Source organism: Falco naumanni, chromosome 1 (genome assembly GCF_017639655.2).
Source record: "Falco naumanni isolate bFalNau1 chromosome 1, bFalNau1.pat, whole genome shotgun sequence".
Classification (NCBI taxonomy): domain Eukaryota; kingdom Metazoa; phylum Chordata; class Aves; order Falconiformes; family Falconidae; genus Falco; species Falco naumanni.
The window spans coordinates 126,640,369-126,668,285 of NC_054054.1; the positions used below are offsets into that span (position 1 = coordinate 126,640,369).

The 27,917-nt window shown below is 56.3% G+C and overlaps 3 protein-coding genes across 4 annotated transcripts; 1 reads left to right on the top strand and 2 right to left on the bottom strand.

Annotated features, from left to right (window-relative positions):
* On the top strand, positions 1 to 2,785 carry CBX8 (chromobox 8). Of its 2 annotated transcripts, none has more exons than XM_040582202.1 (5): positions 1 to 148; positions 558 to 601; positions 799 to 864; positions 939 to 1,029; positions 1,212 to 2,785. In XM_040582202.1, exons 1-5 carry the CDS (start codon positions 80 to 82, stop codon positions 2,049 to 2,051), a joined length of 1,110 nt encoding a protein of 369 aa, XP_040438136.1. In that variant the 5' UTR covers positions 1 to 79; the 3' UTR covers positions 2,052 to 2,785. The 2 variants fall into 2 exon arrangements, with proteins under 2 accessions (XP_040438136.1, XP_040438137.1); XM_040582203.1 differs by having other exon boundaries at positions 963 to 1,029.
* Positions 2,786 to 9,894: 7,109 nt separating this feature from the next.
* CBX2 (chromobox 2) lies at positions 9,895 to 14,831 on the bottom strand. Its single transcript, XM_040592084.1, has 5 exons — positions 14,760 to 14,831; positions 14,629 to 14,672; positions 13,998 to 14,063; positions 12,088 to 12,157; positions 9,895 to 11,623 (listed from the first exon to the last, which is right to left on the bottom strand). The coding sequence occupies exons 1-5, from the start codon at positions 14,829 to 14,831 to the stop codon at positions 10,274 to 10,276; spliced, it is 1,602 nt and encodes a 533-aa protein (XP_040448018.1). The 3' UTR covers positions 9,895 to 10,273.
* A 4,435-nt stretch (positions 14,832 to 19,266) lies between these two features.
* Positions 19,267 to 27,582, bottom strand: ENPP7 (ectonucleotide pyrophosphatase/phosphodiesterase 7). Its single transcript, XM_040592418.1, has 6 exons — positions 27,336 to 27,582; positions 26,084 to 26,229; positions 24,605 to 25,225; positions 23,590 to 23,803; positions 21,493 to 21,584; positions 19,267 to 19,437 (listed from the first exon to the last, which is right to left on the bottom strand). The coding sequence occupies exons 1-6, from the start codon at positions 27,580 to 27,582 to the stop codon at positions 19,267 to 19,269; spliced, it is 1,491 nt and encodes a 496-aa protein (XP_040448352.1).
* Between the last annotated feature and the right edge of the window lie 335 nt (positions 27,583 to 27,917).

Below are 27,917 nucleotides of genomic sequence, written 5' to 3' on the forward strand. Positions count from 1 at the left end.
GCGCTGACGTCAGCGGGCGGAGTATTATGGTCTGGGCTGCGCTGGCGGCTGCCTGTGTGCTGCGAGCGGCCGCGTAAACATGGAGCTCTCGGCCGTCGGGGAGCGCGTCTTCGCGGCCGAGGCCCTGCTTAAGCGCCGCATCCGCAAAGTAAGTGGCTCCCCCCTCGCCTCCGCCCCCCCGGCCCCGCGCACCCCCCCCACCTCCCCCGGGCCCCGCCGCCGCCGCGGCCCCGCCGGCCCCGGCCCGGTTGCGGCTGGGCGCCCGCTGGGGGCGGCTCTTTCTCCCCGCCGCATGCCCGGGCGCTCCCCGCCGGCGGGGCGGGCGTGCTCCGCCGTTGCAGCCTGCGCGGCCCCTCTTTATATATTTTTTAAATAATTTTTATTAATTTTTTTTTTGTTGCATCTCGCCCCCCCCCCCCCCCCCCCCCCCGCGCGTTTTCGAGACGCGCCGCGGGCGCGTGTTTGTTGCATGCGTGGAATTGCGCGGTGTAGCTTTGTTGCGGGCGTTTATCGCGGTTTCCCTCCATGCATATTTATTTTTCTCTTTGCATCTGCAGGGGCGCATGGAGTATCTCGTAAAATGGAAGGGCTGGTCTCAGAAGTAAGTCGGCCGTTTGTCCGTAGGGTTCTGCAGCTGGGGAGCCGTGAGGAGGTGGCTCACTGCAGCCCCCCTCTCCCTTTGTAGTAGAGAGGAAACTTGGGTCCCTTCCTCTTATGCCCCATATTTTTCATTTGATTTGCTTTTTTCCGTTTCTGGCTCCTCATGCTGTCCCCTCTCTCTGTGCCCCCCCTCCCCAGGTACAGCACTTGGGAACCCGAGGAAAACATCCTGGATGCCCGGCTGCTCGCAGCCTTTGAGGAAAGGTACAAGGCCTTTGCTAGCTGTAGCTCTTGAGCTTGTAAATATGTTGCTGTCTTGTAGCTATGCTGAATTGAAGCTTTGGTTTTTTTAACACCTCTAGGGAGCGAGAAATGGAGCTATATGGGCCCAAAAAGCGAGGCCCCAAGCCCAAAACCTTCCTGCTAAAGGTAAGGAGGCCCCACGTGTGCCGATGCTGGCCAGGGCTGCGTGCCACAGCAGGGAGCGGGGGTCCATCTCTGGCTGCTGTGGAGGATGTTCCTTGCAAAGGTGGCCTCTTGTCTTGTAAGTTGTAATTATGCAACTGGATGGCAGGATAATAAAGTCACTGGTTGATTTCTCTTCTTTGCAGGCCCAGGCAAAAGCAAAAGCCAAAACCTATGAATTCCGCAGTGACTCTTCCAGGGGGATCCGGGTGCCATATCCCGGCAGGTCCCCCCAGGAGCTGGGCTCCACGTCCCGGGCTAGGGAAGGACTGAGAAACATAGCCCTGGCTCCCCAGGGCAGCTCCAGCACCAGCACCCCCAAGGGAGACAGCATCCGGGACCGGGTGATCCGTGTGGAGGAGAAACCTGGGGAGACCCCCAAAAAGAGAGGCCCGAAGCCCAGGAAGGAGCTGTACAAGGACCTAGCAGAGACTCTGGATGCCTCCAAGAGGAAACTGGGGGACCCGGGGGACAAGGTGGGGGACTACCTGAAGGTCAGGAAGATGGAGGAGATGGCAGCAGGGGCGGCCAAGTTCGGCTCGGGACACAGTGTCATCCAGCTGGCCAGGCGGCCGGACCCCGACCTCCCTGGCACCCTGCCTGGCCCCAACCGAGCTGAGGTGGGTGCCAAACTGGGAGCTGCCGAGACCTACCCTCCCCGGCTGGCCAAGCACCGGGCAGACTTTCTGGACCCCAAGGGGCAAGGGGGGCTGGACCCCGGTGGGCCCAAGCTGCTGCACGGTGCGGTGAGCCCGGGTACCATGGGCAGCCTGTACCGCGACGGCATGGGGGGCCAGGCGGGGCGGCCCTCCCTCATTGCCAGGATCCCTGTCTCCAGGATCCTTGGGGACCCCGAGGAAGAGTCCTGGAGCCCCTCTCTCAACAACCTGGAGAAGGTGGTGGTAACTGATGTGACCTCTAACTTTTTGACCGTCACCATCAAGGAGAGCAGCACGGACCAAGGATTCTTTAAAGAGAAGCGATGAGTTTGTTGGAGGTGGTGCTGGGGTTTTCTTTGGTCAGATCCAGACAAAAGCTTGGTTAGAGCTTGGTGGACCTTTTTTATTTTTTTCCTTTTTTCTTTTTTCTTTGTTTTGATGTTTGTTTTTTTGTGTTTTTTTTTTTTTTTTTTTGTACTGGAGAGGATTTAGAAACTGTCCTAAATTCATTAACTCATTCTTTTTTTTTTTCCACGTCTTACATTTCGTTGGAAAGATTATCTCTAGAGTTATATTTTCTATTAGATGTAAATATGTTATTTAAGAAAAAAATGCTTATATATATCTATATATATATTTCAACTCTGAGTTGTTTTATTTAAATGGAGACAACAGTGACTGCTCAGTTGCTCTTAGAAAGGACAATAAAACTGAGAACTAACGGGAGTTCATGCATCTGTTGCAGGAGCCGGTGTACATAACAATGTTCATAGCTAATTATGTTCTGGTTTTTTTAACTATTATTTTTCATATGATGCTATGGATGGTGGAGGGGGAGGTGTTACTCCCTCAGAGGGCAGAGTGCCCTGATTTCTTGATTGTGATATAAGGTGTTGCTTGTACAATCAAGTGTGCTGTATCCAGAACTGTTGCCCTTGACAGTTGAAGTAAGCACTTGAATTTACAGTATTGTTGGGGAGGGGGTGTTTCCAGTCTAACAAAAAATATGTTGCTATGTCGGGGCGGGGAAAAGCAGAAATCCATAAAAAGGCTAAAACTGTTCTAGCAGAGTATTAACTTGAATTACCTTTTCTTGCAAAGGAAGAGGAGGTTTGTGTGTGTAAGGTTCCTGAGAGGGGTGATACTGAAATGCACTTTAATAGAGTTGTCGTAGCAGTTGTGGGAGATGGGACTGAGCTGAGAATCTGTTTTCATTTTGTCTGGTTGCTTGATTCTGTTCCCCCACCCACCTACAAAAAAAAAAAAAGCCCCCCCCCCCCCCCCCCCCCCCCCCCCCCCCGCCTCTGTTTACATTCCTGAAATGCCAGAGAGAGGTTTGGGAGGGTAGCATGTCACTGCCCATATTTAGATGCTTTATACTGCTATAGAAAGTGAAATGTTACTACTTTTTTTTTCTGAACACAGTTCACTTCAGACTGTTGGAAGACTCCAGATAGTGTTTTGTAATATCCACATCTCTGACAAATCCCAGAGCCACCTTTATGCATTCAAAGACAATAAATATTTCCCTTTTCTTATGCTAGTTAAACAATAGCCAAGAGGCAAAATATTCCCATGCAGGAGCAGCCCTGCTGACTCGGGTGGCTTTTTGTGGTTTGTTTGCCTGTGTTATTTCTCCTGGCTCTGTAGGACCCTGCCGTTTTTCCTCCCTGGGCTGGGGCAGGGCACAGCCATGGGGTTTCATGGCTCTGAACCAAGTGCAGCAGCCCTGGGTGGCTGCGGGGGAGGTGTGGGGGCTGCAGCCCTCTGCTCTGCTTGCTCCTGTTCCCCAGCTTGTCCATGACCTGACCTGGGTGGGGAGCGGGACCTTTGCCTGTGTTGTGATGTTGGTTGAGGTGGGGCAGGTGCCCCTGTCCCAACATGTTGGTGAGCATCTCTGGGAGTTGGAAAGCACTAGGTTGTCTGGCAGCACCTGAGGGCTGGGTCACTTTTGGCCCTCCTTGATGGCTGGCCCAGGCAAGCTCCTGATACGGCCCCTGGTGTGGGGGGCTGCATGGAGGGGTGGCAGCACAGGGAGCCTGAGGGATGGGGAAAAGGGCTGGGGCAAGGAGCAGCCTCCTGCTGTTGGGTTGAGCTGCATCCTCACTTGGCCCCCTTCCCTGTCCTTTTGGGACCTTCTGTCAGGTGGCCTAGCAGGAGGATGCTGTGTTGACTGTACAGGGGGAGCCATGTATGTGAGTTTTGGGGTGGGTTTTTTTGTTTGGTTGGTTTTCTTTTTTTTTTTTTTTTTTTTTTAAGGCGTATTTTGTATAATTGAGATTTTTAACTTGGTTTGTATGAAGAACCAATGTGCTGGTGCCAGTGCCAGACGATGTGGGATGTGTGTCGTCAGAGGGACAATGATGGGATTGAGCTGCCCGTCCTCCCACTGCGGCTGTGCCAAGGCTGGAGGATGCTTCCCTTTCCAAAAGAGCCCGGAGCCGTGCTCCTGCCCTGCCGGGATGCGGTTGGAATTTAGTGTGCTTCGCTCCAGCCATGTGTATATGTGTGCGTCCTGACACACATGTATATGGAGCAAAACATACATGTGGGTGTATATGTGTGTATGTATATAGTGACATATATACTGAGTGTGTGTGCGTGGGGGGCTGTGTGTGTGAATTATTTAAATTAAGACTTGTACAAAACCAATTTGGCTACATCTCAGTCTCAGAAGTGAAGCTTAAACTACGTGTCTTCTGCCAGCTGTGAATGTCGATATGAGACCTGCTTTTTATGTGAGTTTAAATATATACTTTGTAAATAGAAACGTGTCTGCTTTCTGTTTGTAGCCCTGGGGTGATGCAGGGTGCAGGGCTGGGGGGAGCCTGGGAGCATCATGGGGTGGGCAGCGGGGCCCCGGCAGGGCAGGCGGCCTCGGGTCCCCGCTCCACACAGGCGGGCCGGGAGCTGGGGCTAGGGGCGATGGGATGGGGCACAGGTGCTGCTAGGCCGCCCCCCCCCCCGGGGGTTCCTGCGGTGCCTGGACCGGTTGGCGGTGGGTACTGTGTAGGGATCCGCTTCGAGGAGCAGCCCCGGGACTGCCGCGAGGGAAGGGAGCCGATTACCGGGCCGGGCGCTCCGCCCATCCGACGGGGCGGGCAGTACAGCGGGGGTGCGGGTCGGGGCCCGGCGGCCGCCCCTGCCCGGCCAGCCCGGCCTTTGTATTCAAATCTGCAGGCGGAGGGGAGCGGGGGTGGGGTGGGTGTTGGTTTTGGTGTTTTTTTTGTTGTTTTTTTTTAAGCGGTGCCCTCATTAACCTCCTTTTTCTGCTCCGCCGGGTGAAAGGCGCGGACCCCCGCATTATGGGAGCTGTCAGCGGCTGGGCGCGGAAAATGAGTGTCAAGGAGGAGCGGGAGAAAGGGCCGCACAATGGCGCCTTTCTCCCCCGGCCCGGCGGGGGGGCCCTTTCACACGGGCCGCGGCGGGGCCCCCAGCGGGGCGGGCGCGGCGGGAGGGGGTGGGGACGGCGGGGGGCGGCTTGCGAAGCGCCCGGCCGCAGCCTGCAGGAGCCGCCCCCTTTACCCCGTGCCCAGGCGGCTCCGCGCACCCGCCTGGGGCTCAGCTCCCTGCCGACGGCAGCCCCGACGGCGGAGCCCTGGGGGGGAGGGCGTTTGGCCCCCCCTGCCCCGCCGCGGCAGCTGGGACCGGGCAGCCGCCGTTGCCCGCGCCCTTCGGCGCCCGCGCAGCCTCCGCAGGGCAGGCCCGGCCCGAGCGCGGCCCTGGGCAGGTCCCGGTCCCGCTGATGGGGGTGGCCGGGTGGGGCCCCTGGGCTGGGCTGGCGCTAAGCGGGGACACCTGAGACCCTGCCCCGCCCCCGCCAGCCGCAGCGGAGCCTGGTGGACTGCGCACTGCCGGTAGGAGCGGGGCCCGGGGCCGGGAGGGTGTCGCGTCCCGCCGGGAGCCTCGGGGGGAGCGGGGGGGGGGGCTGGTTCCCCTACCCCTTCAGCCTCGCCCAGCCCGGGCCCGCAGCCCCGGGCGGGGTGAGGGGGCAACACGGTGCCCCCGGGGGGAGCGGGATGCTGTATCACAAGCAGCGGCTGCCCCGGGTTCTGTGTATGTGTGGGCCACTCCCGGAGCAGTGACCACACCAGCCTGGAAAGTTAAAAAAAAAAATTTGATATACTAAAAAAGAGCAGTGGAAAAGTCATACACCGCTCCCCCCCGCCCCCGTACCCCTCTCCTAGTGTTTTCCTGCAAATAAATTAAAAGCAGCCTAGAGGTCGTGGGTCCACACTAGCGTTAGTGTCCAGCATCCCTAGAAAACTCGCTGCACAGAAGGCAAGTGAGGTACCCGGCAGGCGACGGGAGCCCCGGGGGGAGCGGTGCCCACAGCCCCACGTCGCTCGGCGGGCTGGGTGCCTGTCCTGTTCCACAAAGCCCTTACGCTTTCCCAGGGTAATAACATCTCCAACTTTTGTTCTCTGAAAATAAAAGCAAACAAACAGCTGTAGTGTAAAGCAATTATAAGTGTCATACAGGAACGATTTGGCTCTCTCTTTAATTGAAACATACAAATTACAAATCGGACCAGTGACTGGCACAAGTTACAAGAACAATTGTTTATTTTCACCCATCCCTCAGTTTCTTTCAGTGAAAACCTCTCCGGCTCTGGAGCCCTTCACACCCAGCCCAGAAACTCAATGCAAACCAAACCCCCTAAACTATCCCCGTCCCTCCACGAACTCCAGGTTTTTTTGGTACAAAATATATATATATAAAAATAGACTAAGTTTCTAGGGAAGATGGCTGAATTGGCCACCTCTTCCAGTCCAATGGAAAACAACAAGTATGCTTAACCAGATTATGCCTGGAGAAAATATCCATTCAATATACAAATACTGCAGGACTTTCCACATCGGAAACCCCTTAGAAAATGACAAGTGACAAACTAATTGGCTGTTTGACACACGGCTGAACACTCCAACCCATAGCAGCAAACTAAAAAAAAAAAAAGAAAAAAAAAAGTAGACTTTGAGTACTAATGGTACTGACTGGTAAACAGGGTCTGCACCGGCTTTCAACCCCTGTCCACAAAAGATTACAGTAAATCACTCACATAATGTGCCTTTGAGAGGCAAACTCCAACAGGAACCGTTTGCTCAGACACCCCAGCACTGCTGGGAGAGCCGAGATCCCAAAACATGAGGTCAGGAAGGGGCTGGGGAAGGAACGCTGGAGGAGATGAAGGTCAGAAAAAATTCTCAATTATCATTTTCACCATCCTTAGACCTTTGGAATCGAACCAACTGGTGAGCAAAAGGCACAATAGCAGGTGGTGACAGTAGAGTCCTGCCGCTACTGGGAGGAGACATGCCTGGGAAGAATGAATGACGGAGGAAAGCCAGTCACCATTGGGATACGTGTTCCCCTGGGTACAAGCCCGGGCCCAGCAGCCCTTCACCCGGCCAGGAGGCAGGAGGAAGCCCCTGCATGGAGAAATGCATGTGAGCTTTGATGGGGGCTCTGGAGGGAGCAGCCGTCTTGGGGCTGGCGTGCAGCAAACACAGCACCTGCCGTCACAGCTCGTCTCCTGCACCCCGTGGATGTTTGGTGCCTGACTGCTTCTTGGAGCATCCTCAGATGCTTTTTTCCCCCTCAGGGACACCAGTCTCCCACATCCTATTGCTCTAGGCAAGAGCATCCCTGTTAGGCTGGCTCCCCCTCAGTGGGCATCCCTTGGCTGCCTTCAGTGCTGCAGCAGGGCTCTGAACGATGGCTGGGTGTCCCGCTGGGGACCAGGGCACCTCTCCCCATCAGTATCATGGCTGTCTCCAAGACCCTGTGACCACCTTGCTTTGCATAGGCACAAACCTGTTGTGGGACCAGTGTCACAGACAAGGCTGAGATAAGGACGGTCCAAAAGGCACATTGTCATTCGGTTTGGATTTGCAAAGGCCAAGTAGCAAACATTCAGTGTGTGGGGAAGAGCATTACCTCCATGCTCAGATTCCTTGACTCTTCTCCCAAAACACTAATTTCCCCAGCACAAAAGCACACCCAGCAGAGACCATGTCCGGAGCATTCGTTTCTGCTGACACAGGCCAACGTTTCCTTGGACTGTTCAAAGCAACGGTAGCTCGTTTGGCAAAGTTAAAGACTAGAAGGTAAACAGCGCAGACTGACATTTTGGCATCGTGGAGCTCAACAGAAACTCTGTCCTTGGGAACCTTCTGCGCAGACAACACTCCCTCCTCTCCCCATGGCCCTTTGCCTTGCAGAACGATGTGCAGCACATTGCAGGGCTGGGCGGGCAGCAGCAGAGCAAGGCTGCGCCAGTCCCCGGCAAACCCCCTGCCCCAGGCTGCCCGACACCCGGCATTCAAGGCTGCCTGGCTGCACTGGGGCAGCACTGGCGCTGAGGCGCCTGCTGCATCGCTCCGGCAGCAAGGCATTGGTATGCCTCCACCCGCTCCAGCTTGCTGGCACGTTGCTGGCTCACGCAGGATGCTGTGCTGAGCTCTGTAACACAACAAACTCAAGGCCATGACCAAGAGGACAGCTGGGGATTAAACACAAAAGTGAAGGGGGAGCACCTCTGGAGCAGAGGAGCCTGCCCCGGTGGAGGCTGCAGCTGAGTGCACAGAACAACCATCCATCCCTTGAACTGGGCAGCATGTGCAGCCAGCGCCAGCGTTTCATTTCACCTGAGAATTGCACTGCCGCCAGCCAGCAGCAGCAAATGCGACAGCAGTGGGCTGATGCGTCGCGGTGGGGGGGGTCAGAATTACCTGTACCCCCCGTTTGGTCCATTTATCTCCACACTCATGTGTGTGATGACACTTGCAAGTGCCCCTGCCTGTAGCAAAGTAAGATGCCAGTCCTGGTGCCAAGTCAGTCGCCTGGCAAGCAGTGACCCCTGAAGTGGTGCCTGTTCACGCACACACCAAGCAGTCACCGAAGGACAGCCCTTTGGAGGCACTGGCAGGCTGCAGGCTTATCATCTCCTCTGAGAAAGGAGTTCAGCATTAATGGAATGAAAATGACCTTGAATGCTACTAAACTCTGCCTGAACTACTGCTGCTAATTTTGGCTTGTAAGAGTACTCTACAGCAGGGAAAAAGACCTCTGTAAAAAAGCCACTACTGGTTGCAATTACAAGCCAAAACGAACACCCTGGCTGCTGGCACAGGATGGCAAGATGAAGGGGAACGGCTGCTGCAGGCCCTCTGGCTTCTCGGGGAACAGCAGCCTGAGGTACCCACTGCCCCTGTGTAGCCCTGACCATCCTCTCTCTCCTCTCCTCTTTCCCACTGCTCCAGACCACACGTGCAGGTGTTCTTGACCAGCTGCTGAGCCCTCCAGCTGCAGAAAAACGTGGATGATCAGAGTGAGTCAAACCCAGTGAGCATCCAAAGTTGGGTCTGGCCTGGCTCCCAGCAGGGAGGGCTCACCCACCCCTGGCACTGCTTTTTGGCTGAACAGCAGCACCGACCTCACAGATGCTAGCTACCAACCTAGCTGCTGCTGGAAGGGTTCTCATGTTCTGCAAGACATAAAAAATATTCCCCAGCTCAGTCCCTGCAAGTGCCTGGCAACTGGTGAATGGGAGGGGAAGATGCTGGGATGAGGCAGAGGAGCAGTGCTGGGGCTCCCTGGGCTGCACAGCACTTTGGGCTTTGCTTTCCTCTGAAAGTCAAGTCACTGCAAAGAAGCCAGCAGCTCCTGCTGGCTCCCAAGGCGGGACCCTCCCTGGGCAGCAAGGAGGTACCTACTACCAGCTGTCCCTTGCTCTGAAAGAGGCACCCTGGACACCCACCTCATCAGTGGCATTCAGGATTCAGTCTTCCATAGACGGGGTTTATTCCCCTCCCTCAAAAAAAAAAAAAAAAAAGAAAAAAAGAAAAAAAGACAAAGATTTTTCCCTAATAAAAAAATGTAAACAATATTTCCCTATCAGCTGGAAACCACAACAGGAATGTTGTGGACTTCATCATTGGAAGTGGCCTTGCCCAGAGGGGTGGCTGGGCTGAGCGTACCCTGAAAAAACCCCATATACAGCCACCCCCCAGCAGCCCCCAAGGGCTGGGAGCAGTGGCTGTCTCATTTGGATTGACTTGTGACTCCCCACGGCTCACAGACAGATTCGTGGTGAGCCTAGAGGAAAGGAAAGGATCTCCTTTTCCTCTCCCAAGTATAAGCCTGGCCCATCGCAGCTCCATGTCCTCTCCCTGCTGCCAGAAAGCTGCAGACCTTGTCATCTGCTGTTTCAAGCTGTAAAGCAAAGAAACCCGTGTACAGTGAAGCCTGGCTCAAAACTTGCCAGCCTGTCACCCCCAGCAGCACCAGTGCCCCTGCTCCCGGAGAATGGCACCAGCAACCTCTGCTCGGGGCACTGCTCTGGAAAAGGATGGAGAGAAGCTGGGAGGGATCCATCTGGCAGTTCTGAGCAGGTTTCACTGCATCTTTCTCAAGTCTCTCTAGACATGAGTCCTGGTAGGTCTCACAAGGTCTCCATGTTCACTTGAAGGAAGAAAAACCTGATGAAGAGCTGGGCAAAGCTGAGGGAGAGGGTGAAGGACCCTCTCCCTCCTCTCATGCACCTGGGCTCAGTATTGTCGCAGGTTGAAAAACCCAACGCTGGTGGGGGACTCCTTGACTGTCACTGTGATCAGGTTAGCGGTGACGTCGGTGACAAAGACGTGCTCAATCAGGCTGCGGGTGGGTTTCCAGTCCTGGCTGGTCTGGATGGAGACAGACATGTTCTGACTCACACCCGGGAAGGAAGCCGAATCCCGGTCTGAATCTGAGCTGGTCTCTTCGCCAGTGCTCATTTCGGAAAGGGCAGCAGGCTTGTGGTTCTCGGTGGCTGCGTGCCCCTCCTGTGTGCCAGCTGTGCTGCTTTTGGCCAAGTCCCTGTCACCTGCCCGGTGTCCCTGCTTCTCACTCTTGCTGCTGTCCCCCCCTGCGAGCACACTGGCGCTGGTAGCATTCAACCCAGCACCCACCGCACTGCCCTTCGTGCTGCTGGCACCCACGCTTGCTGCTGTGCCACCGCTGGAGCCTTTGGACAGGCCGCTGCAGAGGTGGCGAGGGATGCTGCTCCCGCTGGCCACACTTGGCCCATTTTTGACACTCTGCAGATTTAGAGCTTGGAGGTTCAGCTCCTGGCTGGAAGCCGGCTGGCTACTGGCCCCGGATGAGCCTGCAGGTGTCTTGCTGCCGTTGTGCAACATCTGGCCTCCCACAGCAAACCCCGATTTCTGGTCCCCTCCAGCACCACTGCTAGGAGCTTTAGCAGTCTTGGGTCCCTGCATGCTCAGCCCAAGCTCCCCAGATCCTTTCTGGTTCCTCATTTTTAAGTCCAGCCCTAAGCCACTCTTACTGGTTGCCTGCGACTTCAGTGCCAGCCTGCCCAGGGGAGAGGTCTCTGCCAAGTTCTGGCTTTGGGACATCCTGTTCATGTAGTGCACAATGGAGCTCTGCCAGCTGATGGCCCGGTTTGGGCTCGTGGAGCCACTCTTCGTCATGTTGGGCAGGTTTTCTGCAGACGACCCCCCTGAGCTGAGCCCAGCCAAGGTGCCTGGCGGGTCCTTCAGCGCAGCCATGCCTGAGCCCTGCGTGCTGTGCTGGGGCTGCAGCTTCCCCATCAGCTTGGTGCTGCCACCCACCTCCTTCCGGGAGGTTTTCAGCACCTTTGTCAGGTTCACGGTCCTTCGAGCTGCTTTCTGCTCTGGGGGAAGAGGTTTCCGCCCACGCTTCTTCCTGGAAGTGTCTTTCATTTCAGGCTTTGCCACCAGGATCTGAGCTTTCTTCTGTGGTACCGGGTGAGTCTCTCTGCTGCGGGGACCTCTCTTTGCTTCCAGGTCACTTTCATCCTCTTCATCAGAAGAGGAGGAAGAGGAAGATGTGGAGGAAGAGGAGCTACTTGACTTAGTTTTTGCAGGCATCTCTGGTTCCTGCAAAGCAATGGAGAGGGACAGGGAAAGTTACCAAAGATCTATTATGGGCATTGCAAATCCTTCAGTGTTGCCTGGCCAGGTGCCTCAAACACACACAGGTTCTTTCTCCATGTTAGCTGATCTGCTCGTCCTCTGGCATGAAATGAATTCGGGAGCATACAGCACAAAACTGAGCAGGCTTAAATACCAAGCAGGACCCTGATGCCCAGGAACTCTTCTGTCTCCTTCTACACCATTGCCAGGAGCAGCGAAGAAGGGACATCCTCCTTGCAGGCATCCTCATCCACCTTCCCATCAGTGCAATCTTCAAAGCCCCTAACCCGGGGTCTGCGGGTATTGCTGCGTCCTCACCCCCCTCCAGAGGCTTAGCACCCTGTGCTGTGGGCAGACACTCACTGGTGCCTTCCAAAGCCCCTTCAGCACTGTCACAGCTGTGGATTTCCACCACAACCAGAACTCACCACATGTTTCCTGGGCCTGCCCCTGGGCCTCTTGCCCCTCTTCCGATTCTGCACTTCTTTTTCGTGTTCCCTGAAAAAACGATTAAGGACAATGTTTGCAGGGAAGAAAAGAGCATGCAAAGTCATCCTGGTTCCTCCCTTTCTTCTGTCATTAAAACTCTCCCTCGCTCAGGATGCTGAAGGGTCAGCTCCCATCCCAGCTCCTGAGCAGCAGTGTCCTTAACCCCCACCAACATGTGATGATCTTACAGGCTCCGAGCACATCACTTGAACCCATGCTGTTACATGCAGCCAAAAAGCCCCAAGAACTGTATGGAAACCCAAGGACTCTTGCAGTTAAACCTTCCCCACGTGGCACCTGGACCGTTTACCCTGTGGGACCCCGACAGGTCACTGGAAGACTTAAACCATGAATGCAATGCAATGCAAGAAAAAGAACTAGAAAGTGAGGAAAAGGTTATAAAAATTGCGGCCTTAGAACAAGAACAGCTATCTGGATGTCGGGGTGCCTGGCTGGCTCAGCAGCAGGTATCTACCTGGATTTGCCAGAGAGGTGAAAGGAAAGAGAAACTCTCTTGCATACAGCACGGGATTGAACTGTATGGATGGCTGAAATGTATTTACCAAACCACTCACAGAACCAAAATCCTTTGCCATGCAAGACCTTTCTGCTGGTCACCCCAGTCCTGGCCCCTTGGTCCCACTGGTGCCAGTCACAGGCCTTCCAAAGGGAGGCATTGAGTTTTGCAGTGTTGCCCCTGAGAGCAGCTGCCGGCTCTGCTCACGCCCGGGGAAACCGAGGCAGGCCAGCAGTGACAGGAGAGCATCTGTCTGCTACAATAACATCCCCCCAGCAAGAAGCTTCTAGCAGCTGGTGATGGACCACACAGTGTTACCTATCCCCAGTCAGTGGCTTTTCCAATGCATGGTGAGATTTACAGGTTTTCTGGTACAACAGGATCAAGCAAAGCGAAACATCTGCCCTGTCTCTGCTAAGCCTCACCTTAGTTACACCCTTGCAGAGCTGAGCTTCCCCTTTGCTCATGGTGGGCAGCGGCACAGCCTCCGTGTGGAGGAAAAGCAAATGCTTTCCCTGGAAACTCAGCAAGTTGTCTCCTTCACTGAGCTTGTTTCACCTCTCTTGCACCTCCTGGCCTGGACATGGTGGCCCAGGCTGGCAGCCACGCAGAGCCCGAGGCCATGGCATGGGGAATGTTTTCAGGTCACTATACTATTTTATGGGTCTCCATTTACAAGGGACAGTGCTAAGCAGTAATACATATGGCTAATCAAATGCTGCACTGTCTGCACTAACCAGATTCTATTCTTGAAAAAATGGATCCAGAAGCGAGTTATAATTAAATCCTATCATAAACTTTAATGATTTTTATTAATATGGAGCCAAAATATTTGGCAGCGCTGTGTTTGCTGTAGCCAGCTGGCTACTTTTTTACCTCCATGCGTGATTTCCTGGTGTGTAATCGCTGCAGCACAACTGCCGTTGCCAGCTCGGCTCTGGGCAGTAGCCCTGGCGGAGGACACCATTTTCTCCCACACGTTACTTCCTCCACCCTCTCATAGCTGTGCCCTCCAGGAGTACCCTCAGGTGCCTTCCAACCCCACCATGGCCCGCAGTCGCCCCTCGGGGAACGAGAACCAAAGGTCTGTGCCGGGCGCTGCCATTGCACAGCCGGTGCAAACCCGGACTGAGCGTGGCTTCGTGTGTACCCAGCGCGGGGAGAGATGTCCTAGGTGGACCTGAGCTGTGGTTTCGGGAGATGAACAAAAGGACCGTGCCACAAAAGGCACGGCGAGCTTCAGCCTGTTGTTTCCACAACTTCCACTGCATGCGCAGCCAATTAGAAGTTAATTGACATTATCATTCGCTTAGAAATATTTAGTTTGCTCACTTCTTTTGGAAAGCCAGGAGGAGTCTTGGATCAAGGATGTTCTCCTCGGGCTCCCAGCTGTTGTGCCTGCAATGGAAGACATGGACTGGGCAAAAGCGGGGGGTCGGGGCTCCCCGCCGCCCCTGTTACCGGCCCAGCACTGGGGAGTTCATCCAAGGGCAAACGGGCCCTTCGTGCCCCAGCACGCGGCGCCGGACCCCGGGGGGACCGGGTCGGGGGCCAGTACAACCCCATCGCGGGGGTGGGCAGGAGGGAAGGGGCCAGGGGAGGCAGATCGGGGAGGGGGCGGCCACGCCACGGGGCGAGGCGATCCCCGAGCATCCCGGGGGAGGGGGGGAGCTCCGCTCTCAGCGGACGGGGGGTGTGGGGCCCGTGCGTGCTCACCGCGGGGGGTTGGTGGGCTTGGGGGGGGGGGGGGGGAGAGCGGCCCGGCTCGGGGTGGGGGGGCGGGAAGCGGAGCCCCACGCGGCGGCGGGGAGGGCCGGGCCGCGGCCGCGCTTATTTGTAAACAAAAGGAGCGGCGCGACCCGAACAAAAGCGGCCGGGCGGCACCCCCGCGGCCGCGCCCCGCTCCGCGCCCCGCTCCGCGCACCGCCCCGCTCCGCGCACCGCCCCGCGCAGCGCCGCTCACTTGGAGGACCAGCCCCGCCACTTGACCAGGTACTCCAGCTTGCCCTGCGGAGAGAGACGGGGAGAGGCGTGTTAGCGGTCGCCGGGGGGGTTGTCGGCGGGGCGGGAGGGGGGGGACGCGGCGGGTCCCACCTTGCGGAGCCGCTTGCTGAGGATGCACTCGGCGGCGAAGACCTGCTCTCCCACGCTGCTCAGTTCCTCCATGGCCCCGGCTCCGCACGCACGCACACGCACACACAAGGGGAGCCCCTGGGCGCGCCCCCGACGGCGGCCGCGCGCGCTCCCGCCCCCCCATCCCCGCGCGCCCCCCGGCACAATACAGCGTGCGCGGCCCCGGCACGGGGGTGGTGGGGGTGGTGGTGGTAAGGGGGGGGGGCGAAGGGGGAGTCCCCCCAAATTCCCCGCTGGCCAATGGGGAGCGGAGGGCGGGGCGTGATGGGGGTTTGGGGAAGGGGGGCATTGTCTGCGTGCGACCCCTCCTCTTCCTGCCCGCGCGGGGGTCGGCGGGCCCGGCCGAGTGGGGACAATGGGGCGGCCCCGGGCTTTGTTCACCGGGCAGCGCCCCGGGGTGCTACCCCCCCCTCCCTCCCCCGCTGTGATGCTCCTGGGGGACAAAGCGGGGGCTGGGGGCGGCTGTCCCGTCCCCCCCCCCCCCCCCCCCCCCCGCGTGCCGGGCCGGAGCAGGCGGCTGCGGGCTGGCTTGGGGCTGGCTGGTGGGTTGGTGGAATAAAGAGTCGCTGTCTGGGAGGGTGGCGGGGCGAGCGACCCCCGCCGTACCGGCTCGCGGGCTCCCAGCCAGATACGGCCTGGCCCGTCACCCGTGTGCTGCCACCGAGCCGTGCCAATGAACGCGGGGTGCTAATGAACGCGCCGCGGTAACGAGCGTGCGGCTGAGCTCACGAGTGTGTGGCGGGAACGGCCCCGCCGCGGACCCGGGCGTGCAAGGCGTGAGAAGCTACTACGGGGTGGTTGGGCGCTGTGGGCGTGGAGCAGTGGAATACGGTGCTTTACGGGCATGGAAGGAGATGAGTCAGCACCTCAGGGAGGTCACAAGCAGGGCCCGCAGCTGCCATTAACTGTGCGGGAGCCAGAGGGAGATGAATGTCCATGGCCCCAGCGCCTGGGTGCCCGCAGCGCGCGGGGCCTGAGCGGGACCAGGACGGGCGATGGGGTGTCCCGTGCGGGGCCTCGTGCGGTGCCCGGGCAGTGCCGTCTCCGGTAAGCGATGCTGGATTTAGAAAAGTGTTTTTGAGCTCCTTGCTGATGCGGTTGGGCTGTCCCCGCTGCAGGCAGTAACGTCGCTTCTGGGGATCCCTTGTATGATGGAAGGGGAAAATCGCTGCTTCGTGACAGGGCTGATGCAGGGTCTGTAGGGCGGTGGATGCACCTGGGGTGCCGGGTCGATACAGGGTCATTGTCCTAGGTCGAGCGCTATCATTTTTTATTGTTTTCTTTTTACAATTACTGGGGTGGCTCACTGACTGGGAGAACTCAGAAGCCTTTTTTTTTACCAAAGGTGACACAGAAATATAACCCAGCGCTGCACTTTTTCTTTGTTCCAAGTTAATTTACCTTTCGCCAGCTCTGCTCTTTGTGTGCAGCATATCTTACATTTTAGTAAAAAAATGTGTGCGACTTTCCATCCCTGCGCGCATGAGCCGTGTGCACGCACAATACAGCATTGAGGGCGGTGTGTGTGCAGCTCCGGTGACCGGCTGTGCGAATGCGTGGGGCTCGCCTGGCTGCCGGCGTCTGCTTCGCCGGTGCTGGGAGCTGAATGCCGCCAGGAGATGAACCGAGGGAGGCCGGGGATGGGAAGCGGGAGCAGCCCTCTGCGCTTGGGTCTCTTTGGGGACTGAGTGTGTGCAGCGCTGCGGAGGCTGGAGCCTGGCGCGGGGCTGTGCCGGCAGCTTTGTCCCTGACCCCTCGTTGAGCCCTGAGCAGCTGTTTCCAGCAATGGCCTTTTTAATGCTGCACAGCCACACGCTTTCCCTCTCACACCTCCACGTTGGTGGGGAGCGGAGTCCCCTTCATCTGCTGGGGGGAAAAGAGCTGCGCTGCTCCGTGGACTGGAAATCTCCTTTATATAAATCCCTGGGGTTTTACTGGGAACTGGCCCTGGTCAGCACCTGGGCTGCGGTGGGCTCCGTGCTTTTTGCCAGTCCCCCCCAGTTTGGAGCTGTGGGTTATTTGGCAGTTGGAAAGCTGCGTGTGATGGCCGTGGGCAGAGCTGGTCTGTCCTTGGGGCGCAAAGCACACCAAGCCCTGCACTGGGGCAGCAGCTTTCTTAGGTTGATCGCAGATTTCCTGTTATTTGGTGGCTGTGATGGAAGTGTGTGGTTAAATGAAAAATCTCACTTTTTCTCAGAAAATAAGAAGGAAAAGAAAGAAAACAAATCACTCTAATCATTAAAAAAGCCAGAACTCGTGGCTTTGAAGATTTACAAAAACAGGAAGCGAATAAAAAAATCCTACATTTGTTTGTATGTTAAAAACTCCTGATTTTTTACATTGTGATTCAGATTGATTGCTCTTGGGCTCAGCAGTAATAAAATGATCTTACTGAAGCGTAGCTGCCTGCCCCATCCCAGTGGCAGGGGTGCTGTCCCAGGGTTGCCCGGCTTTCTCTTTGGCGTTTCAGGATGTTTTAGTGATGGGGAAAAAAAAAATCGTCCATGAGTACCTTTCTCCCCTGCCCTTCTGCCTTCTGCTGCCGCCTCCAGCTTCCCTGGGGAGGGCAGGGATGGTGTCTGCACGATGGGACTGAGGGCAAGGAAGGCTGGGGCTGCAGAGGGAACACCCAGGGGAGTTACGGGTCCTGGTGGAGTGGGGTGTCCCCTTTCTGCTGAGTTGGCCAGAGGGGACTGTCCCAGTGACTGCGCTTCCCTGGCCACTGGCCGGAGCTGCCGCAGAGGCTGCACTGGCTCTGGCTGCGGCAGAGCTGCCCAGGGAGGTGCAGGAGGAGATGCCTGCTGCCCGAGTTGCAGCTCCACCTGCGAGTGCCTTTGGGCTGAATTCAGTGTTCTCCATCCCTGAGAGAGACTTCGTCTTCCTGGAGAAACTTGGGAACACACAGTAAATAGCTTGGCTGCCACATTCCCCAGCCCCAGCTGAGCTAAGTGACAGCAGAGCCAATAAACTCAGCAGTCATCGAGAAAACCTTTGGCATCCTAAAAACGAGACCCAGACTCCTGAACTAATCTGGTGGAACATAATTTTGTAGCTCTTCCCAAGTATGCCAGACATCCCTGGCATGCCCTGTATGCTGTGTTACGTTGGTAGCGGGGGTCTGCCACAGTGGGGTGGAGGTTTGCTGTCAGAGGAAGGTGTTCACCTGAAGGCCAGACCTTCCTGATGAAATGGTGGTGCTTCTGGTGGGTCAGAGGGTTTGGAGCAGGCATCGCAGGGCTGCTGGCAGGGCTGGGCATCAGGCAGGGGCCAGGGGCCCGTCCTGTTGGGCTCTGTACCAGCTGCGAGGGGCACGGCCACTCCCAGGGGCCTTGCAGAGCAAAGAGCCCCGGCTGGTGAGGTCCAGGGGTGGGGGTCAGGGCTGTTTCCACAGGGCACTTGGCCTCTGTCCTTGTGCCTGGACCCACCAGGAGGAAGGAGCGTTGGCAGGGGTGCCCCATGCTTCCCTCCCGCGCTGCAGGCTCGGGGCTTTCATGGGGCAGGGTTAATAGTGATGGGGTTTTCTGAGGGGATGCCAAGGATGTGTAATATTCCGGACTTCAAAGCATGAAGCTGGGGCCAGCCTGGGGAGCGGCTGGGCCACGGTAGCCATGTTTGTTGTGGGCAAATGGTGGTTGCTTTCCCAAGGCATCAGCCAATTGAAGCACAGAGATCTGCATATCATTTGGGCACCACAGCCACGTGCAGCCAGGTATGGAACTGTGCAGCTTGCAGGATGGGATGACCAGAGAGCACATCGTGTCTGGGTCCTGTGGCTGTGTGGGGGAATTGTAGGGGCATGTGCCACCCCAGACCAGGCATTTCAAGAGGCAGCAGTTTTCCTGCAAACTGTGTGTATGCCATAAATAAATACGTGTATATATATATGTTTGTTGTGATGTTACCATCTTGGAGCCGTTGGGACCCCTGGGTAGCAAGCATCTTTCTAGTGCAGGAAAAAGAAAGGGAAGCAAATGGTGTGGAAATGCATAGCAAATTGGGATGCAATACACAGCGGGGAAGCAGAGGGTCAGCAGCCAGTTTGGGCTGTCACAGCTCTGTGTGTCTGTGGGGTTAAACCTCCTGACCCCCCTGGGGGGAAGAATCTGTCTCACCCCTCTGGCCAGGGAATTCGAAGCATCCATCATCCCGGGGCAGCATTGTCAGAGGGGAGGAAGGGACTGGGAGCTTTATGTCAGTGCGTGATGTGAATGTCCAGGGCATCTCTTGGAGGAACCCTGCGTGTTCTGGTGCAGGCAGAGCTGCAGTGGGTGCCGAGTGCTGGGGAGCACCCTGGGCTCAGTGGCTGCCAGAGGTGGGTCCCAAGCTTGTGCCGCTGAGAGCTTCAGCTTTGCATTGTCACCGAGCAGGTGACTCCTCCCCGGGGAAGCCGCCGAAGCCTTTCACACCGAGACCCGGCGGGAATTTATGCCCCCAGGGCAGCCGTAACGAAGATACTCCAGGACGGGGTTTACCAGGAGCGGCCCCCGCGCCCGCCCCGCCCCGCCGTGCTCCCCCGGGGGCGCCGGGCCGTGAGCGCGGCTCGGGAGCCACCTCCCGGCGGCTGCCGGTACTGCATCGGGACTCGGCTGCGCCGCTCGCCCGCGAGGAGCAGGGGCCGGTCCCGGCTGGTTTGGTCCGACTGTGGGGGGGCCAGGGGAGCAGCAGCTTGTGGGGGCCACAGGGAGAGGGTCTGCGGGGTAGATGGCGAAGCGAGGCCGGCTCGTGTCCGGGCGGCGGGATCCTGCCGGTTCCTGCGGTGCTCAGACACACAAAGTTCAGTGCTGTAAATACGGGTGGACTGCAGGAGTACTGTGGTCAGAGCTTTCTTTTTTCTTTCCCCCAACACCGAGTGAAAATAGCTGCTCCAGGGTATGTCTAATCACAAACCGATTCAGGGGCAGTGGAAATCTTCCCAGCAGGGATATGGCAAGAGTTCAGTCTTCAGCCAGAACAGTATCTACCTTGCAAGAGATTTTTCTGACAGAGCCCTGTCTCACCAAAATGTCTGTTGAATCAGGAGGTAAATTCCCGTTCACAGCTGAGGCAAAAATCGGCTGTTAGGTAGGGATTCACATCAGATGTCGGTCACTATAAACTCCATGTTTGCCTACGTGGGTCTGGGAACTAGACTGGGACCAGCCCTGCAAGCATCCTGCTCTGTACCTGCCACAGCCGACTGCTGGGGACACCCAGCACAGGGTGTGCGGAGCCTGGCAGCGTTGGGTTGAGCTCTGTGGGTATCTCTGTGGTACCAGCTTCACAACTGAGCCGGCTGCCTCTGTCCCTAAAATGGGCATGGTTGTGCCAACCTGTTTGGAAAGTCCCGAGGTCCCCAGCAGCATCACTGGGAAAGTTGCTATGCACTACTATTATTATTTTAAATAATAATAAGCTGGCCTGTGCAGCTCCCCTTTTGGAGCCTCCCTGTTGTTTGGTGCTGGGCTGTTTGCGCTGCATGCTGCCGGCCTGACCCCCACCCCCAGCACAGTTTCAAGCCAAACATTTTCTTCCTGTTTTTCTGAGTGGAGTGCGTTTCTTGTTTCATCTCGTTGGGTGAAGCCGATGCAGGGAAGGCAGCGAGAGCAAGTCTCTATGGCAACAGATGTTTATCGAGCCCGAGATGAGGCACAGGGTTGGGGAGAAGCACTTCAACATCTGGGATGGGGCCCGGGGCAGCTGCCACGCTAATGCCACGCTGGAAGGGCTGGGAGTGGGGCTGCAGGGCCGCGGGTTCCGCTCCCTGTCCCCTCAACCCCAGACCCAGCTGAGGGATCCTGGGCCGCTTCCTGCAGGGAGACGCTTGGCTTCTTACAGGGGCCTTTTGCATCCAGGGTGGATCAGCCCCGCCGTGGAGCGGGTACCGGTGGGCTGGCACGAGCCAGCACACGCTCTGCGTGGCCTGGGCTGGGGAGCCGTGGGGCTGCACGTTTGCTTTGAGCTGGGTGGGGGGGGGTCCTGCATGTTTGCTTTGAGCTGGGGGTGGGGGGTGGTGTCCTGGCCATGTCACTGCCCCATCCTCTGTCTCTCCAAAATACATCAAGGATTAATGCCCCCTCCCAGAGCTCTCAGGAGCTGAATGAGGGCTGCAGATGGGTTGAGTCTCCTGAGCGCTGCTGTGGAGTAGCGCAGCTGGGGCCCATCCTGTCTGCAGGATTTGAGCTCAGGGGCACATATTTCCCAATTTTGTCTGCAGCCGTAAGGGACAGAAAGACAAGCAGAATGATGCCGAGGGCACACAGAGCTCTCGGAGAAGGGGCTGCAAACACTCTGGGATCCCCCCGGGGCTCCTGGGCCGGGTGGCTGCCTTTGCCAGAGCAGAGCTGGTTCTCCCAGCCCTGCAGCCAGCGGGAACGAGCCGGGCCTTGCTGTCTCCTCAGTGTGTCAAGGCTGCCCACTCCATGCCAGAGCTCAGCACCGTTTACAGGAGGCTCCCGGTGCACTCAGAACAAATACTTTTAATTGCTTTAGGTACACAACATGTATTAACTGTCCCTGGTCGGAGTTGTTCTGCCTTGAGCAGATGGGGAAGTTGGGGTAATGCGGATACCTGGTCAAGGTCAGACTGTACAGCAGTGCCAGCTTCCACAGCAGTGCATCCCGGCATGCATCCCAAAGCTTGGGAGAGACATCTCCCTCCAGAACATTCTGGAGGAGCGTGGATCAGTGATTTGAGGAAATTTTGGGAACTCTGTACAATTATCTGAGGCTGGGACTGGTTGTCTTCATGAGCCACGTCCTTCCTCATCTTGCCACACATTTCTGCTAGAGTTGCCTGGAACTCGGAGGCTGCCAAGACAGGAAAACACAGCACTGCTGTTACTTATTTCATGTACACGCAGCCTGTGGGTATCGTCTGGGGGTGCAGGGTGCTGGAAGTGCCAGGGAAATAGGTTGAGAACTACTTGTCCTGGTGGATCTCCAGGCACATACGCACAGTAAGGGCAAGCAACAAACTTATGTCCTTATTTCTCTTACAGCCACAGACAGCACATGCAGAGCTGCAGGCAGTGAAGCATTCATCCCTCCTTTGTGAAGCTCACACAACTGCCCTCCTGCCTGGACCCAGCCACACAGAGGCTGGAGAGCAGAGGGACTAGGCAGCGGCAGGCAGGAGGGATGTCCAGCCCTCCCTTCTAGCCCAGCAAATGCCCTGGGTGCTTTCAATGCTGACCTGGGCAGTAGAAATTGGGTCCCTCTGCTTTGGTGCAAAAGGGTCTACCATGCCTTGCAGGGAGCGGCTGGTGGGCAATGTGCAGCATGAGCTTTCACAGATGGACAAAACCCAGAGAGACCAAGAGCAAACGGGGCATGTTTGGTAGGATGTGCTAGGAGCACTTCCAGGAGGCTTGCTGGATGTCCTTAGAGTCAGTTACCTCTGATGGGGGGGGGGGGTGTGTTAGTATCTTCCTCCCCAGCATCCCAGAATGAGAGCAATTCCCAGCATCACCGGCAGCTTCTTGGCAGGAGGGAGAGGAGCACTTGAACCTGCAATGCCAAGAAGAGGAGTTCAGCGTTTGCTTGGTGTCCAGCTCCTGCCCAGGTGAGCAGGAGCCCTGTCCCCCCAGTAGGCTGTGACATGGGGGAGCTTGTGCAGGGGCTTTGGCACCCACAGCCACCCAGTCTGCTCCCCCCAGGGACAACGCTTTGCTGGCCTCAGCACTCTGCATCTCTTGCCCCTACCTGCCAAGGGCTGAGAGCTTTGCTTTGGTGTTGGGGACATTTATTCACCTTGTATTGGGTTTGTGTGGCAAGGTTTTGGTAGTGGGGGCGGGCTGCAGGGGTGGATTCCAGGAGAAGCTGCTAGAAGCTGCCCCCATGTCTGATGGAGCCAATGCCAGCCAGCTCCAAGACAGACCCACTGCTGGCCAAGGCCGAGCCCATCAGCGATGGTGATATCTTTGGGATAATGTATTTAAGAAGGGGACAAAGTTCTGCACAACAAACTGCAGCTGGACAGAGGTGTGAGAGCACCAGCTCTGCAGCGCCGCAGGTCGGTGCAGGAGGGGCTCCAGGTGCCAGAGCAGTGGTTCCCTGGCAGCCCCCGACGAGGCAGACAGTGCCCCCAGCCCATAGAACCCACAGGGGAGCAGACCCCCACCTGCAGCCCGGGGAGGGCCCCACACTGGGGCAGGGGGTGCCTGCAGGGGGCTGTGACCCGTGGGCAGCCCCCCCCTGGGGCAGCTCCTGGCAGGGCCTGTGGCCCCGTGGGAAAAGGAGCCTGAGCCGGAGCTGGGCTGGGGCAGGGCTGAGGACCCTGCGGGGACCCACGCTGGCGGCTGTGCCTGGCATGCACCCACGGGGGGGACCCACACTGGGGCACGGGCAGAGTGTGAGGGGGAAGGAGCGCAGGGACGGCATGTGAGGGACTGACCCCGTCCCCATCCCTGTGCCGCTCGGGGTGAGGAGGGGGAAAGTTTGGGAGTGAAGTTGAGCCCGGGAAGAAGGGAGGGGTGGGGGGAAGGTGTTTTTAAATTCTGGTTTTGTTTGTCATCCTACTCTGATGTGAATGGTAATAAATCAAACTAATTTCCCCAAGTGGAGCCTGTTTTGCCCGTGAACAGTAACTGCTGTGTGATCTCCCCGTCCTCATCTCGCCCCACGAGCCCTTGGCTGTTTGCTGCTGAGGAGGGGGCGCCGGGGCCGCTGGGTGGGGCTGGGGGTGCCGGGGTGGCTGGGTGGGCGGCCGGCAGCCAGGGCTGGGCCCCCCTCGCAGTCCGCTCGCGCAGACCCTGCCAGGGGTGGGCGGGGCCGGGGGCGGCGGGTGTCGCTCTTCCCGCGGGGCGGCGCTCACGCAGCAGGGGCCGCAGGGCCGCCAGGGCGCCGTCGTGGGGCTCGGGGGCGATGCCCAGCAGCTCGCAGAGGAGCGCGTAGACGTGGACGCTTTCAAACGGCTCGACCACCAGCCCCTGCTTGAAGGCCGGTCCGACGGCGCGGAAGATGGTTTTCATGTTCATGGCCTCGTTGTCAAAGCCGTGCTCCCCCTTGTTGAACTGGACCTTGTACCTCTGCAGGGGAGAGTGGGGGTGAGTGCCCAGTCCCTCCTGCCCCCCCATCACAGTACTGCTGGCTGCCTCCACCTCTCAGCGCACATCTCGCCTGCCGTGTTCTGCAGCTGCAGAGTTTAACAGGCTGTGTGGTTTCATCAAATCACAGAATGGTTTGGGTGTGAAGGGACCTTAAAGACCATCTAGTTCCATGCCCCTGCCATGGGCCAGGACCCCTCCCGCCAGCCCAGGTCGCTCCGAGCCCATCCAGCCTGGCCTTGGACACTGCCAGGGATGGGGCACCCACAGCTGCTCTGGGCAATCTGTGCAAGCGCCTCACCACCCTCATAGTAAATATCTATATCTAATCTAAATATACCCTCTTTCAGTTTCTTTGAGTTTTTGGAGTTGACCTAATAAACTGCAGAAGTGGAGGGTGCTGCCTAGACACACCTCTCAGCAATTATGTCTTGCAAGTTCCCTCCCTTAGTGTCAGTGCATCTGGATTTTGTTGTACTGAGGAGCTTTACAATGGGAAGCTGCCTGCTGGCCTTGGCTTTGGGCCTTCCCTTAATGCCAGGCTAGGAGAGGATCCTGCAACAGATATGTTGTGCTTGTGCAAGTCCTGCTCCAAGACTTTCGGACCTTTTATCTCCTAAACAGCAGAGGTCTTTACAAAAAGATGGAGTTTCCATCGGTTTTTAGGGAGACCAATCAACACAAAGGCATAAAGCTGGGTAGATACTGGGGTGCTATGAGAAGGAGCGGAGGAGAGATGCAGATTCCCCAAAAGAGCAAGATATGTCTGCGCATACGTCTTACCCCATGGATCACGTATCCTGGATCGCTGTACAACACGAGTGGGGTGATCCGGGTATGGTTGGCATAGTGGAATCTCCTTGGAAAGTCTGCTTTCTTGTACACGTGTAAGTTTGGGTGGGCATTTTTCAGGACTGAATACACATGCTCTAATTTTCCTTCTTTTGGCACCAGTAGTCCATTTGGTCCATAATCTAAGAGTTCAAACTGGATGTCTTTGAATGTGAAGTTCTCTACTGCCTTGATGTGGATCTCGTTGCTCTTTATGACAGTCTCCATGCCATGGTCAGATGTGATGATGAGGTTGAGGTTTGATTCCAGGCCACTTTTCTGGATACGCTGCCTTAAGTAACCAACAGTTCTGTCCACCTGCTCAATCATGGTTTTCCTCTGTGGGGATTCGGGGCCGTACTTGTGTCCTGTGGAGTCTGGCTCACCAAAGTAGAGGGCGATGAAGTCAAGGTTGTTCACCGTAAACCATTCCATGGCGGTGTCAATGTTCTCTCTCCAGTTGGTTTCATTACTGTAGTTGAAGAAGAGGGGCTCCACCAACTTCATATTCACTTCTTCCCCTTGATATTTTGCTTTTCCTCCGGGGAAATAGATAGAGCCTGTCTTTAAGCCCTGTTAACGGAGACAGTGCATAAACTCACCTGAACTCACTTTGCAGCATCTCTCCATCTGTCAGTGTAACCATCTACTAATGTGGTTAGTTCATTCACCCCCCTAATGTCTACCTCTGCCTCTAATGAGGTTTTCTTGCTCATTGCCAATTAAAAGTGATTAATTGAAAGCACTGCCCTTCCCAGAACTCCTGCACATTGGCTTTCTCACTGCGTTAGTAACATTAGTTATTACTTTGGAAACACTGACCTGTTTGTACTTTGCATGGACCCTCCAGCCATTGACTGTCAAGACATTAAGGTGTGTTTTACTCTGATCATATAAGCACTCACCCTGAAGTCAGTGAAGCCAATAAGGCAGGTAAATACAGGCAAAGGTACATGTCTTGGGCCAGGTCTCAGGTCCACCTAAAAGCCAGATTCAAAGCCTACTGGGACCTAGGAGGGCCTTGCTGAAGTCCCCAGCACAGATGGGACCAGCTCCTGACGGTGCTGCTCAACCATCCTGAGTGAGGCTGCAGAAAGGAGGGATGTGCCTCAGAGTGTATGAAACCCCCGGGCTCATGATGCTCCCTAAGGAACCAGCTGAAGTTTCTTTAAAGAGGAAAAGGATAACCTGTTCTATTAATGTCTTAATAAAGCTGAAATGCATCTATTATTTTTTGCTATTTTTAATAGAATGATCATAATTATTCCTGCTGGTGTCTGGGGATTTAATTTTTTTGCTGGTCTAATTAGCCTGTCGTTTGCAGTCAGGATGTTAGCTCATGGCCACTAGAGATCGTGGCTTGCCTGTAGCTTTTACTACATGATTGCAGGCAGGATCCGTCTGTGCGTGAGAGGAGGCTGCTGCACTTGCCTGTCTCTGAGCAGTGATCCAGATGGGCAGGCTGCCGTTGTCCCACCAGCTGTCCACGCCTTGCGTACTGTGGTAGGGCAGCTTCTGACCCGTGCTGGTGTTGAACCACATGTTGTGAATCACCCCGTGGTTCTCCAGGTATCTCCCTGTCAGGAGAGATGGAGGGGCCGGGGGTGAGCCAGGCTGCGGCTGGAGTGGGGGTGTCTCGCCCCTTCGCTGGGCAGTGGGCTGGCTCTGGGTCAGCAGAGAGCTTCTCCTTCCCCTCCCAGCTCTCCCTTCACCTCTGCTTTGCCTTTTTCCTCCCCCTGCCCCAAACAAAGTGGGTTTCTCAGGGCAGGGAGTGTGATGCTCGAGGGATGTCTGCTCCTCATGTGGGTGGGCTGATCCCAGGTGGGTCTCACTCGCATCCTGAGTGGGGGCATCCTTGTCCCTGGAGGTGCCGGTGCCACCTGCAATTGCTCCTGCCCTTCTTGGTGCAGGCAGGGTTCCCCGTTATCCTGCATTTAATAGCTTTAGTATTTCGCTTTCTCTGTCATTCACAACCCATGAGGTCAGCATGCAGTAGAAATTCCCGTTAGGAATGAAAGGCTTGTGCTTTGTACTGTTACATTTTATGCTATTTTTATTATTATGGTCCTGAAGACTGCACAGTTACTTCTGCATGATATCCCTGTCCTCCCTTGTATTGACAATGCCTCCCTGCCTTTTTCCCATCAGCAGATTTCATTAGCATGTTCCACTCTTTTATGCCAAGGTTATTAATTAAAATATTAAATAAGATTGGCTCCAAAATCGATTCTTCAGGAATTCCCCTGTTGCCCTCCCTCCAGCTTGACAACCTCCTCTCAGCATCACCTGCTGTCCTCTTCCCTGTAGCCCATTACTTCCCCACTTTAGAGATTTTATACTAATGTTCGTCTCCATCTTAACTAATGATTTCCCATGTGGCCCTGTATCAAATACATTACTGAAGTCCAGAAAGATTAAATTTAGTGCATCTCCCTTGTCTAAAAAATAATTTATCTTGTGAAAGGAGGCTATCGGGTTGGTCTGGTGCTATTTACCTTTGATAAATACAGGTTCAGTTCCATCACTTTCTGCAACTATTGCCTTGCCTCTATTCTAAAGCTTTGCCTGCTGCTGAGGCTGGATGGCTGCTTGACTTAGTGTCCTTCACTGATCCGTAAGCCTTAAATTTGCCCTTCCCCTTCCCTGTGCTGCTCCATCTGGCCCAGGGCTGGCAGGGACTCACCGGTCAGCAGTGTGAAGTGACATGGGCTGGTGATGGTGATAAAGGCAGGAGTCATGTACTGCGCCTTCACCCCCTCCGCAGCCATAGCGTCGAGGTTGGGGGTGTCTACGTCCTGGTCATAGTTCCACCGAAAGCCATCAAAGGACACCAAGAGGACTTTGCTGCGGTCGGGTACCTGCTGCACAGGGACACATCTTGCTAAAGAGAGGGCAGCAAACAGCAGCCCCAGTGAAGCGAACATCTTCATGGCCTTGAATTGGAATAGCTGAGACATCCAGAGAGCTCACATTAATACATGCAGGATGGGACTAAGTTCAGTTCTTATCTAATCTTGCAGTTGCTGATCAGGTGCATGGCTTCAGCAAGCACTTCATATCAGAATGAGTCTCTTCTCTGTTGTTTGCCTAACTGAAGTAGATTAGCTTCGATTTCCTTCTGGTTCAAACACTGAATCTGCCTTCTCCATCAGCGGCACCAGGTGTGATGACAGTATTCCGGAATGGGAAGAATTGCTCCTGTGGCAGTGCAGAACCTGGCTCTGCACCAGCCTGTGCCCCAGCTGCCGGCTCTCACCCCATGCTG